The 14,497-nt window shown below is 37.7% G+C and overlaps 1 protein-coding gene across 1 annotated transcript in view; it reads right to left on the reverse strand.

Moving 5' to 3' along the window:
• The window catches only part of osbpl7 (oxysterol binding protein-like 7), a 101,685-nt gene that overhangs the window by 48,985 nt on the left and 38,203 nt on the right, over nucleotides 1–14,497 (reverse strand). The window contains 5 exon segments of the mRNA XM_061931628.1: nucleotides 905–928; nucleotides 4,408–4,497; nucleotides 4,579–4,697; nucleotides 9,919–10,183; nucleotides 10,258–10,371. Of these exon segments, the coding sequence (XP_061787612.1) occupies nucleotides 905–928; nucleotides 4,408–4,497; nucleotides 4,579–4,697; nucleotides 9,919–10,183; nucleotides 10,258–10,371 (612 nt within the window).

Consider the following 14,497-nt stretch of genomic DNA (forward strand, 5'->3'; position numbering starts at 1 on the left):
TGTTTGTTTACACCTAAAAATAGTGCATTTTAATACTTGGCACCATCTTAGAAGTATGCTAACTTGTCCTATGTCATCATGCTAATGTTTTATGATAGCTTTTTAGCTTATTTTGCGTGTTTACACCTAAAAATTGTGCATTTTAATACTTGGCACCATCTTAGAAGTATGCTAACTTGTCCTATGTCATCATGCTAACGTTTTATGATAGCTTTTTAGCTTATTTCGTATCTTTACACCTAAAAATAGTGCATTTTAATACTTACCACCATCTTAGAAGTATGCTAACTTGTCCTATGTCATCATAGCGTTGTATGCTAGCTTTTCAAATAATTGTGTTTGTTTAAACCTAAAAATTATCGATTTTGATATTAGGTGCCATTTGAGAAGTATGCTAACGTCTCTTATATTTGCATGCTAACGTTTTCTGCCATCTATTCAGCTTATTTTGTATGTTTACTCCTAAAAATAGTGCATTTTAATTCTTGGCGCCATCTTAGAAGTATGCTAATGTCTCTTATATTAACATGCTAACATTAGCATGCCAACATTTCATGCCAGTTTTTTAGCTAATTTTATACGTTTACACCTAAAAATAATGCATTATAATACACACCATCTTAGAAGAATGCTATTCTCTCCTGTATTGGCATGCTAACGTTTTATGCTAGCTTTTTAGCTAATCTTGTATGTTTAAACCTAAAAATCAAGGATTTTAGAAGTATGCTGGTTTCGATCGACCCCGGGCCACAATACCACACTCAATACCACAATACCGTTCAAGGCTACCACTCTTTGGCGCCCCCTAATGTAAGGTGCCTAAAGGGGCGGAACTAAACACAGTGAACTGCTGATTGGTGGAGGGAGAATGGTCACAACACGCTGCTGGCTACTGAAAACTCACCGATTTGGTTATCCTGCGAACAGGCTTTTGAACCAGAAGATGCCCTGTTAGCTTGCAGATACTACACTCATGTACACACTACACGGACACAAGTACACTGGTACCTCGTTTTCCTTAATAGTACGTATTTTAAAATGTGTTTTGTGGCAATTCCAAATTTGACCACTGCGTCAGCTGCTATGTAGACTGGCGCTTTCCATCATTTTCAGAAGACTGCATTGCAAAATTATTACCTTCCCCCCCATCTCTTCCTTTCAAGCAAGATCTACCCAGGAATAGGGCATATGAATTCTCCCCCTACTGTAACTTTGCAGGTATACACCTCAAGAGTCATATATTTTGGTACTTGATTCATGCTAATGTTAGCATGCTAAGATTCTTCACTAATTTTACAGATATACACCTCCGAGTCATATATTTTGGTACTTGACTTATGCTAAAATAAGCATTTTAGCATGCTAACATTAGCATGCTAGCATTTAAAAAAAGTTAATTTAACAGGTATACACCTCAGAGTCATATATATATTAGTACTTCCTAATGCTAACAGTAAGCATGCTATTCGCACGTTGTTTTTTTTTTAATTTAATTTAGCAGATTTAGACCTCAGAGTCATATATTTGGTACTTCACTAATGCTAACAGTAGACATGCAATTGTTGGTATGTTAGCATGTGACTGTTAGCATGCCAGCTTTTGTGGCTCAATTTTCTAGTATACACCTCAGAGTCATATATTTTGGTACTTGATGCACGCTAACTTTAGCATGCTAGCATTTTTAGCAAAATTTACAGATATACACCTTTGAGTCATATATTTTGTTACTTGACGCATGCTGAAATAAGCATTTTAGTAGCATGCTAGCTTTTTTAAAGTTAATTGAGCAGGTTTCCACCTCAGAGTCATATATTTTGGTACTTGACTAATGCTAACCGTATGCATGCTATTGTTGGTATTTTACCACGTTGCTATTAACATGCTAGCTTTTTTAGCTCAATTTTCTAGTATACAGCTCAGAGTGATATATTTTGGTACTTGATGCATGTAGCCACACCTTATGCTAAAATAAGTATTTTAGCATGCTAACATTAGCATGCTAGCTTTTTAAAAAAGTTAATTTAACAGGTGTACACCTCAGAGTAAGCATGCTATTAGCACGGTAGTTTTTAAAATAATTTAATTTAGCCCCAGGGTCATATATTTTGGTACTTCACTAATGCTAACAGTAGGCATGCAATTGTTGGTATGTTAGCATGTGACTGATAGCATGCCAGCTTTTTCGGCACCATTTTCTAGTATACACCTTAGAGTCATATTTTGGTACTTGATGCATGCTAACTTTAGCATGCTAGCATTTTTAGCAAATTTTACAGATATACACCTCCGAGTCATATATTTTGTTACTTGACACATGCTGAAATAAGCATTTTAGTAGCATGCTAGCTTTTTTAAAGTTAATTTAGCAGGTTTCCACCTCAGTCATATATTTTGGTACTTGACTAATGCTAACCGTATGCATGCTATTGTTGGTATTTTACCACGTTGCTATTAACATGCTAGCTTTTTTAGCTCAATTTTCTAGTATACAGCTCAGAGTGATATATTTTGGTACTTGATGCATGTAGCCACACCTTATGCTAAAATAAGTATTTTAGCATGCTAACATTAGCATGCTAGCTTTTTCAAAAAGTTAATTTAACAGGTATACACCTCAGAGTAAGCATGCTATTAGCACGGTAGTTTTTAAAATAAATTTAATTTAGCCTCAGGGTCATATATTTTGGTACTTCACTAATGCTAACAGTAGGCATGCAATTGTTGGTATGTTAGCATGTGACTGATAGCATGCCAGCTTTTTCGGCTCCATTTTCTAGTATACACCTTAGAGTCATATTTTGGTACTTGATGCATGCTAACTTTAGCATGCTAGCATTTTTAGCAAATTTTACAGATATACACCTCCGAGTCATATATTTTGTTACTTGACACATGCTGAAATAAGCATTTTAGTAGCATGCTAGCTTTTTTAAAGTTAATTTAGCAGGTTTCCACCTCAGAGTCATATATTTTGGTACTTGACTAATGCTAACAGTAGGCATGCTATTGTTGGTATTTTACCACATTACTATTAACATGCTAGCTTTTTCAGCTCAATTTTCTAGTATACACCTTAGAGTTATGTATTTTGGTACTTGACGCATACCGAAGTCAGCATTTTAGCATGATAACATTAGCACTCTAGCATTTTTTTAGGTAGTTTAGCAGGTATTCACCTCAGGGTCATACATTTTGGTACTTGACTAATGCTAGCAGTAGCTATGCTATTGTTGGTGTTTTACCACGTTACTATTAACATGCTAGCTTTTTTAGCTACATTTTCTAGTGTACATCTCAGAGTTATATATTTTGGAACTTGATGCATTCTAATGTTAGCATGTTAACATTTGTAGCTAATATGACAGATATACACCTCCGAGTCATATATTTTGGTACTTGACGCATACCGAAGTCAGCATTTGAGCATGCTAACATTAGCACTCTAGCATCTTTTTTGAGGTAGTTTAACAGGTATTCACCTCAGAGTAATATATTTTGGTACTTGACTAATGCTAACAGTAGTTATGCTATTATTGGTATTTTACCACATTACTATTAACATGCTAGCTTTTTTAGCTCAATTTTCTAGTGTACACCCACAGTTCATATTTTTGGTTTCTTGAGGCTAACTGGCGAGCGTGTTAACTGTTAGCTGTTTCATGCACATTTTCTACTGAATCTACATTTTCTAGCTCTTTTAAGAATTTTTTTTATATTGTACTGACTTTGAATGTGAAAAATACCAAAATGGCCCCCGCATCCTTTAATATTTTAGTCAGTGGCCCTCATTGGAAAACATGTTATACTGTCGTCCTTTTTTTTTACTACATTGCACTTTTTGCCATTGTTGACTCAAAAACGCAAAGAGAACTGTAAGTTTACGCCTAAATGCTGAATAAAAAACCTTGAACTAACCCTAAATGATGAATAAAATGTATAAATCAACATTAAGAAGGCGAGGGGACGCCACCTGCGTACTTTGCTACCAGTTCTTTCTTGAATTCAACAGTGTTTTTCATCTTCTTTATCACAGTGCTGCCACTCGCTACTTTGTTTGGCCCCATGGTGGATTATTTTACAGCTGTATTCAATACAAACAAGTACAGATTGAGTCAGAAACGCGTGGATTCTTTAAGTGGACACATTGTTACGCCCAATAACCAAGACGTACACAAAAAGAAGGGCAAACTTTTAGCCACAATTCCAAGGAAATCGAGGTACCATTATTACTGGAAGTGAAAAACGAAGACAATGTGGAGTATTAACATAATTTCTACAGATTTTTTTAGTCATTTTTGTGGCGCTTGTTTTCTGCGCTAGGAATAAAAAAAGTTGCCCAAATGTGTTCCCACCATTGTTGACTTGTGTCCATGCAGTGTCATGTGACGGTGTCATGTGACCTCTTACCATTCCCAGCGCTTCCACCCTGGACAGAGTACGAGAGTGACCCCGCACTCGTCCAGGTTTTGGCTTCTTGGGCTTCTCCAGGGAAAGGTTCTGTCGGCAAAAAGACAACACGCGGCCGTCAGCACGAAAGAAGGCGCTCGGAGGTGAAGCTCCGCCCCCTTGCAGTGACACCTGTGTGCTGATGATGCGCTGGAGCTGGCCGTTAGTCAACGCTGGCCCCGCCTCCAGCAGCTGCAGCCTCTGGATCAGACGGTTGAGTTCTGAAAGGTCCAGATGGCAGCGGTTGAGCTCTGGAAAAAAAAAAAAATAATTTCATTTGAGTTGCATGGAACATACTATGGATAGTTATTATTGTCTTTAATACGAAAGCTTTTTTGACACTGAACTTATCGAACTTAATTTTTTTGTGTTTGAATTTTGTGAACTGAATTCTTTATATATCATATTATGCTGACAATTTCTACAAAAATTCAGTGTAAAAAATATTCAGTGCAGAAAAGATCAGTGTAAAAAATTCAGTGCAAAATAATTCAGTGTAAAAACACAGTGTATAAAAAAATCAGTGCAGAAAAATTCAGTGTAAAAAAATATTCAGTTTATAAATATTCAGCGCACAAACATTTCAGTATACAAATATTCAGTGTAAAAAAGTCAGTGCAAAATAATTCAATGCAAAACATTCAGAGTGTAAAAATTCAGTGTAAAAATATTCAGTGCATAAACATTTTGGTGTACAAATATTTAGTGTAAAAAAATTTGTGAGGAAAAATTCAGTATAAATAAAGTTGATTTTATTTGATTTATATAAAAATATTCAGTGCAGAAAAAAATCAGTGTAAAAAAATCCAGTTTATGAATATACGGCACATAAAAATTTCAGTGTACAAATATTCAGTGTAAAAAATTAAGTGCAAAATAATTCAATGTAAAAAATTCAGTGTATAAAAAAAATCAGTGCAGAAAAAAATCAGTATAAAAAAATCCAGTTTATGAATATACGGCACATAAAAATTTCAGTGTACAAATATTCAGTGTAAAAAATTAAGTGCAAAATAATTCAATGTAAAAAATTCAGTGTGTAAAATTTCAGTGTAAAAAAATCCAGTGCAGAAAACTGTAGTGAAAAAATATTCAGTGCATAAACATTTAAGTGTACAAATATTTAGTGATGTACTTAAAAAATTCAGTGTAAAAAAATTTGGTGTAAAAAAAATCCAGTGCAGAAAAATTCAGTGTCAAAAATATTTAGTGTATGAATATTCAGTGCATAAGCATTTCAGTGTAAAGAATTCAGTGCAAAATATTTCAGTGTAGACAAATTCAGTGTATAAAAATCCAGTGCAGAAAATGTCAGTGTAAAATATTCAGTGTAAAATATTCAGTGTAAAATATTCAGTGCATAGACATTTCCATGTACAAATATTCAGTGTAAAAAATTCAGTGTAGAAAAATTTGTTTGGAAAAATTCAGCGTAAAAAAAATCCAGTGCAGAAAAATTCAGTGTAAAAAAATCAGTGCAAAGAAATTTGGTGTAAAAAAATCCGGTGCAGAAAAATTCAGTGTAAAAAAATATTCAGTGTATAAATATTCAGTGCATTAACATTTCAGTGTAAAAAAATCAGTGCAAAATATTTCAGTGTGGAAAAATTCAGTGTATAAAAATCCAGTGCAGAAAATGTCAGTGTAAAATATTCAGTCTATAAATATTCAGTGCATGAACATTTCCGTGTACAAATATTTAGTGCAAAAAATTCAGTGTAAAAAAATGTGTGGAAAAATTCAGTGTAAAAAAAATCCAGTGCAGAAAAATTCAGTGTAAAAATATTCAGTGCATAAACATTTCCATGTACAAATATTCAATGTAAAAAATTCAGTGTAAAAAAAAAAAAAAAAATTCAAATTCAGTGTATCAAAATCCAGGAGAGAACATTTCAGAGTAAAAAAAATCTGTGTATAAGAAATCAGTGCAGAAAATTTCAGTGCGGAAAAAATTAGTGTAAAAAAATGTTTGTGTAAAAAAAGAAAATTAAGTGTAAAAAATTCAGTGCAGAAGAATTCAGTGAAAAAAAATTCAGTGTAAAAAAAATCGATGCTGTTTCAGAACCAGGTCCTAATTTACCTGAAGTGAGTCTTAAAATTTAAAGCAACGAATAATTCTTACTTTTTTTACACTGAATTTGAAAACGCTATATTTCAACAAACTCAATTTTTAAACACACATCTTTTTCCTGCAGTGAAACTTTTTTACACCAATGTTGTTTTACATTGAATTTTTACGCAGTGAATTTTAAAACGCTGCAGTGAATATGGTTTTTTACATTAAACTTTTTTCTTTTTTTTCACTGAATTAAAAAAAACAACTGTATTTAAACAAACTGAATGCTTAAACACTCTACGTCTGCTCACACATTTGTCCATCCATCCATCCATCTTCTTCCGCTTATCCGAGGTCGGGTCGCGGGGGCAGCAGCCTAAGCAGGGAAGCCCAGACTTCCCTCTCCCCAGCCACTTCGTCCAGCTCCTCCCGGGGGATCCCGAGGCGTTCCCAGGCCAGCCGGGAGACATAGTCTTCCCAACGTGTCCTGGGTCTTCCTCGTGGCCTCCTACCGGTCGGACATGCCCTAAACACCTCCTTAGGGAGGCGCTCGGGTGGCATCCTGACCAGATGCCCGAACCACCTCATCTGGCTCCTCTCGATGCGGAGGAGCAGCGGCTTTACTTTGAGCTCCCCCCGGATGACAGAGCTTCTCACCCTATCTCTAAGGGAGAGCCCCGCCACCCGGCGGAGGAAACTCATTTCGGCCGCTTGTACCCGTGATCTTGTCCTTTCGGTCATGACCCAAAGCTCATGACCAAAGGTGAGGATGGGAACGTAGATCGACCGGTAAATTGAGAGCTTTGCCTTCTGGCTCAGCTCCTTCTTCACCACAACGGATCGATACAGCGTCCGCATTACTGAAGACGCCGCACCGATCCGCCTGTCGATCTCACGATCCACTCTTCCCTCACTCGTGAACAAGACTCCGAGGTACTTGAACTCCTCCACTTGGGGCAAGATCTCCTCCCCAACCCGGAGATGGCACTCCACCCTTTTCCGGGCGAGAACCATGGACTCGGACTTGGAGGTGCTGATTCTCATCCCAGTCGCTTCACACTCAGCTGCGAACTGATCCAGTGAGAGCTGAAGATCCTGGCCAGATGAAGCCATCAGGACCAAATCATCTGCAAAAAGCAGAGACCTAATCCTGCAGCCACCAAACCGGATCCCCTCAACGCCTTGACTGCGCCTAGAAATTCTGTCCATAAAAGTTATGAACAGAATCGGTGACAAAGGGCAGCCTTGGCGGAGTCCAACCCTCACCGGAAACGTGTCCGACTTACTGCCGGCAATGCGAACCAAGCTCTGACACTGATCATACAGGGAGCGGACCGCCACAATCAGACAGTCCGAAACCCCATACTCTCTGAGCACTCCCCACAGGACTTCCCGAGGGACACGGTCGAATGCCTTCTCCAAGTCCACAAAGCACATGTAGACTGGTTGGGCAAACTCCCATGCACCCTCAAGGACCCTGCCGAGAGTATAGAGCTGGTCCACAGTTCCACGACCAGGACGAAAACCACACTGTTCCTCCTGAATCCGAGGTTCGACTATCCGGCGTAGCCTCCTCTCCAGTACACCTGAATAGACCTTACCGGGAAGGCTGAGGAGTGTGATCCCACGATAGTTAGAACACACCCTCCGGTTCCCCTTTTTAAAGGTTCCTCACACATTTGTATTCATTTAAATTGTCAGCATAGTTGGATGTTAAAAAAAACAAAAAAAAACAAAATTGAAACGCAAAAAATTATATATATATTATATATTATATTATATATACAGGTAAAAGCCAGTAAATTAGAATATTTTGAAAAACTTGATTTATTTCAGTAATTGCATTCAAAAGGTGTAACTTGTACATTATATTTATTCATTGCACACAGACTGATGCATTCAAATGTTTATTTCATTTAATTTTGATGATTTGAAGTGGCAACAAATGAAAATCCAAAATTCCGTGTGTCACAAAATTAGAATATTACTTAAGGCTAATACAAAAAAGGGATTTTTAGAAATGTTGGCCAACTGAAAAGTATGAAAATGAAAAATATGAGCATGTACAATACTCAATACTTGGTTGGAGCTCCTTTTGCCTCAATTACTGCGTTAATGCGGCGTGGCATGGAGTCGATGAGTTTCTGGCACTGCTCAGGTGTTATGAGAGCCCAGGTTGCTCTGATAGTGGCCTTCAACTCTTCTGCGTTTTTGGGTCTGGCATTCTGCATCTTCCTTTTCACAAACCCCACAGATTTTCTATGGGGCTAAGGTCAGGGGAGTTGGCGGGCCAATTTAGAACAGAAATACCATGGTCCGTAAACCAGGCACGGGTAGATTTTGCGCTGTGTGCAGGCGCCAAGTCCTGTTGGAACTTGAAATCTCCATCTCCATAGAGCAGGTCAGCAGCAGGAAGCATGAAGTGCTCTAAAACTTGCTGGTAGACGGCTGCGTTGACCCTGGATCTCAGGAAACAGAGTGGACCGACACCAGCAGATGACATGGCACCCCAAACCTGGTTTGGGTTGGTTTGGTTTGCATTTCCTTTGGAAATCGAGGTCCCAGAGTCTGGAGGAAGACAGGAGAGGCACAGGATCCACATTGCCTGAAGTCTAGTGTAAAGTTTCCACCATCAGTGATGGTTTGGGGTGCCATGTCATCTGCTGGTGTCGGTCCACTCTGTTTCCTGAGATCCAGGGTCAACGCAGCCGTCTACCAGCAAGTTTTAGAGCACTTCATGCTTCCTGCTGCTGACCTGCTCTATGGAGATGGAGATTTCAAGTTCCAACAGGACTTGGCGCCTGCACACAGCGCAAAATCTATCCGTGCCTGGTTTACGGACCATGGTATTTCTGTTCTAAATTGGCCCGCCAACTCCCCTGACCTTAGCCCCATAAAAAATCTGTGGGGTATTGTGAAAAGGAAGATGCAGAATGCCAGACCCAAAAACGCAGAAGAGTTGAAGGCCACTATCAGAGCAACCTGGGCTCTCATAACACCTGAGCAGTGCCAGAAACTCATCGACTCCATGCCACGCCGCATTAACGCAGTAATTGAGGCAAAAGGAGCTCCAACCAAGTATTGAGTATTGTACATGCTCATATTTTTCATTTTCATACTTTTCAGTTGGCCAACATTTCTAAAAATCCCTTTTTTGTATTAGCCTTAAGTAATATTCTAATTTTGTGACACACGGAATTTTGGATTTTCATTTGTTGCCACTTCAAATCATCAAAATTAAATGAAATAAACATTTGAATGCATCAGTCTGTGTGCAATGAATAAATATAATGTACAAGTTACACCTTTTGAATGCAATTACTGAAATAAATCAAGTTTTTCAAAATATTCTAATTTACTGGCTTTTACCTGTATATATATAATTTTTTTGGCAGGGAAGACACAAATGAACGTACCTTGAGCACAGGTGTCAGGAGGGTGACTCTGCTGCAGCCACGCTGACACCTTGTTGTTGGCGGAGGGCGGGGCTACAGAGGCCACGCCCACAGCGCTCTGCACAGGTAGGAGGAGGAGCTCGCTGGAGAAGCACCTGGACCGGCTGCTGTCAGCTGACACGCTCGCCAGGTGTCCGTTAGGAAGGACGGCCGCCTCGCTCTTCCTGTAGGAGCGGTGAGCTTGCAGCTTGGTCACCCAGATGTAGAAGAGCTCGTGGCTCTTGGCCTTCAGGAGACACCAGGGGGGGACTTGAGACTTCTTCAAACAGGAACCCCAACCAGGAAGGAGGTGAGTTTTACCTTCATGTGATACAGAATGTCCCCCGCGTCCAAGTCGATACGGTTGGACTTCTTGTTGATGGACATGACGGCATTGCTAATGTCCACAGAACCCTGCACTCGTCCTATGGATACCTGTTGGCATCACATGTTATCATTACATGTTGTTATTTATTACATGTTAGTAGCATCATATGTTACTACTACATGTTAGCATCATGTGTTATCATCACGTGTTAGCATCATATGTAGGCATTAAGTGTTAGCATCACGTGTAGGTATGTTATGCGTCATATGTTATGATAACATGTTAGTATCCTATATTTTTACATGGTAGCAGAGGTGGGACCAAGTCATTGTTTTGCAAGTCACAAGTAAGTCTCAAGTCTTTGCCCTCAAGTCCGAGTCAAGTCCCGAGTCAAGACAGGCAAGCCCCGAGTCAAGTCCAAAGTCAAGACTGGAAAGTCTCAAGTCAAGTCCTAAGTCCTGCATTTTGAGTTTCGAGTCCTTTCAAGTCCTTTTAACCACAGACTAATATATTAACACAGATTGTGTATGCTTTTCAAACGCTGTATTTATTTATTAAAACAAGTGCATTTGAAATTGCAGGAAAGAAAATTGTGCTGACATTGCACTTTATAATAGCACTATTAACCAGTCATTTTAAACATTAACTCATTCCTTTACAGAACAAACACATTGAAAAATAAAGTGCAAATGTACTTATTTGTACAAAAGTGTTAACATTGAAAAAACATGACATATACGTGAACATAACAAAAAAGTTGTACTTTTTATATGTCAGGGCCCTATGCTGCATTGCATTTGCAAAAGACCAAATTAGCCAAGAGTCTGTCAGTCATTTGTGCACGATGGGGGCGTAGTATGATGCCACCATGGCTGAAAACTCGCTCCACTGGAGCACTGGAGGCAGGCACTGCCAAGACTCTCATGGCCACTCGGAACAGTGAAGGAAGAGTCTTCATGTTCAATGCCCAGAACAAAAGGGGGGAGAGAGTTGTTTTGGGTTGGTGCACTACTTGTAAGTGTATCTTGTGTTTTTTATGTTGATTTAATTAAAAAAAGAAAAAAAAAAAATTATTTCTTGTGCGGCCCGATACCAATCGATCCACGGACCAGTACCGGGCCACGGCCCGGTGGTTGGGGACCACTGAGGTAAACAACCAACAGTATGTCAGAAAGCTAGCTAAAACGGTACACATATTCATAATATAGTATACATTTTAACTGACCTTTATTTTACTATTTTTGTCTTTTTTTAGGTGGCTAAAATACGCGGTGCTGCTGACCGCCGTCTAACGTTACGTGTGATATATTGACTAACATAACCCTGCTTAAAAAAAAATCACTGAACAAAAAGTATGAATAAGGTAGTGAACTGCAACAGATTCCCGTGTTTGCAATAACGTTATAACGTTAGCAGTGAGTTTACAGCCTCACTGATTTAACTACACAGCAAATAAAAGTCACGTTACTTAGCCAATAAACGTTATCTTACATTCAAAACTTACCGTTCTTTGTGCAACTTCAAATGCCGGACGAAGTTGGAAGTTGTTGCCTCTCCATCAGTAATTTTCGAACCGCATGTGTTGCATACTGCAAACCGTTTTGTGTTGACCACCTCGTAATTTTTATACCCAAACAAAATTATTTTAGGTATCATTTTTTTGTTCACTGGCGTGTGGTTTGGACATGTCTTCTTCGTTGGTTGTCCTGCAATTTGATTGGATGAATGCTGTGTGATGAAAACAAAGTAGATCTAATTTGATTGGCTGTTGTACTGAGAGCACACCAGCTGACACACGCAACGCTGATAGACAAGTACACAATGAAAAATACGGAGCGCTCCCGAATAACTTTTTCATCTTTGGGTTTTGGGGAAAGTAGCAAGTCATGTCAAGTCATGTCAATTCAAAAGGCTCAAGTCCAAGTGAAGTCACAAGTCATTGATGTTAAAGTCTAAGTCGAGTTGCAAGTCTTTTTACATTTTGTCAAGTCGAGTCTAAAGTCATCAAATTCATGACTCGAGTCTGACTCGAGTCCAAGTCATGTGACTCGAGTCCACACCTCTGCATGGTAGTATCACATGCTAGCATTACATTTTAGCATCAAATGTTGGCATCAAATCTTGCTATTACGTGTTATCATCACATGTTATCATCAAATGTTTCTATTTAATTTTAGCATCACATGTTACTATTACATGTTAGCATCACATGTTAGCCTCACATATTACTATTAAATGTTAGCATCATATATTACTATTAAATGTTAGCATCATATATTACTATTAAATGTTAGCATCACATGTTGCTATTACATGTTAGCCTCACATATTACTATTAAATGTTAGCATCATATATTACTATTAAATGTTAGCATCACATGTTAGCATCAGTTGTTAGCGTCATATGTTAGTGTCACATGTTACTATTACATGCTAGCGTCACATGTTTCCATTACATGTTAGAATCAAATGTTACCATTGCATGTTAGCCTCACATATTACTATTAAATGTTAGCATCACATGTTAATATTACATGCTAGGAACAGTTATTAGCATCACATGTTACTATTACATGTTAGCATCGCATGTTAGTATCAAATGTTGCTATTACGTGTTAGCATCATATGTTAGCATCAAATGTTGCTTTAACATGTTAGCATTACATGTTAGCATCAAATGTTGCTTTTACATGTTAGCATTACATGTTAGCATCACAAGTCACTACTACATGTTGGCATCACATTTTTTATTACATGTTATTGTTACATGTTAGCATCAAATGCTGCAATTACGTGTTAGCATCACATGTTAGTATCAAATGTTGCTATTACATATTAGCATCAGTTGTTAGCATCATATGTTAGTGTCACATGTTACTATTACATGTTAGAATCAAATGTTACCATTGCATGTTAGCCTCACATATTACTATTAAATGTTAGCATCACATGTTAATATTACATGTTAGGATCAGTTGTTAGCATCACATGTTAGTGTCACAAGTTACTATTACGTTAGCATCGCATGATAGTATCAATTGTTGCTTTTACATGTTAGCATTACATGTTAGCATCACATGTTAGCATCAAATGTTACTTTTACATGTTAGCATTACATGTTAGCATCACAAGTCACTACTACATGTTGGCATCACATTTTTTTATTACATGTTATTGTTACATGTTAGCATCAAATGCTGCAATTACGTGTTAGCATCACATGTTAGCATCAAATGTTGCTATTACATATTAGCATCAGTTGTTAGCATAATATGTTAGTGTCACATGTTACTATTACATGTTAGCATCGCATGTTAGCATCAAATGTTGCTTTAACATGTTAGCATTACATGTTAGCATCACATGTTAGCATCAAATGTTACTTTTACATGTTAGCATTACATGTTAGCATCACAAGTCACTGCTACATGTTGGCATCACATTTCACATGTTAATATTACATGTTAGGATCAGTTGTTAGCATCACATGTTAGTGTCACAAGTTACTATTACATGTTAGCATCGCATGTTAGCATCAAATGTTGCTTTAACATGTTAGCATTACATGTTAGCATCACATGTTAGCATCAAATGTTGCTTTTAGATGTTAGCATTACATGTTAGCATCACAAGTCACTACTACATGTTGGCATCACATTTTTTTATTACATGTTATTGTTACATGTTAGCATCAAATGCTGCAATTACGTGTTAGCATCACATGTTAGCATCAAATGTTGCTATTACATATTAGCATCAGTTGTTAGCATAATATGTTAGTGTCACATGTTACTATTACATGTTAGAATCAAATGTTACCATTGCATGTTAGCCTCACATATTACTATTAAATGTTAGCATCACATGTTAATATTACATGTTAGGATCAGTTGTTAGCATCACATGTTAGTGTCACAAGTTACTATTACATGTTAGCATCGCATGTTAGCATCAAATGTTGCTTTTACATGTTAGCATTACATGTTCGCATCACATGTTAGCATCAAATGTTACTTTTACATGTTAGCATTACATGTTAGCATCACAAGTCACTGCTACATGTTGGCATCACATTTTATTATTACATGTTATTGTTACATGTTAGCATCAAATGTTGCAATTACGTGTTAGCATCACATGTTAGCATCAAATGTTGCTATTACATATTAGCATCAGTTGTTAGCATCATATGTTAGTGTCACATGTTACTATTACATGTTAGAATCAAATGTT

This window comes from Nerophis lumbriciformis, linkage group LG39 (assembly GCF_033978685.3).
Source record: "Nerophis lumbriciformis linkage group LG39, RoL_Nlum_v2.1, whole genome shotgun sequence".
Lineage (NCBI taxonomy): Eukaryota > Metazoa > Chordata > Actinopteri > Syngnathiformes > Syngnathidae > Nerophis > Nerophis lumbriciformis.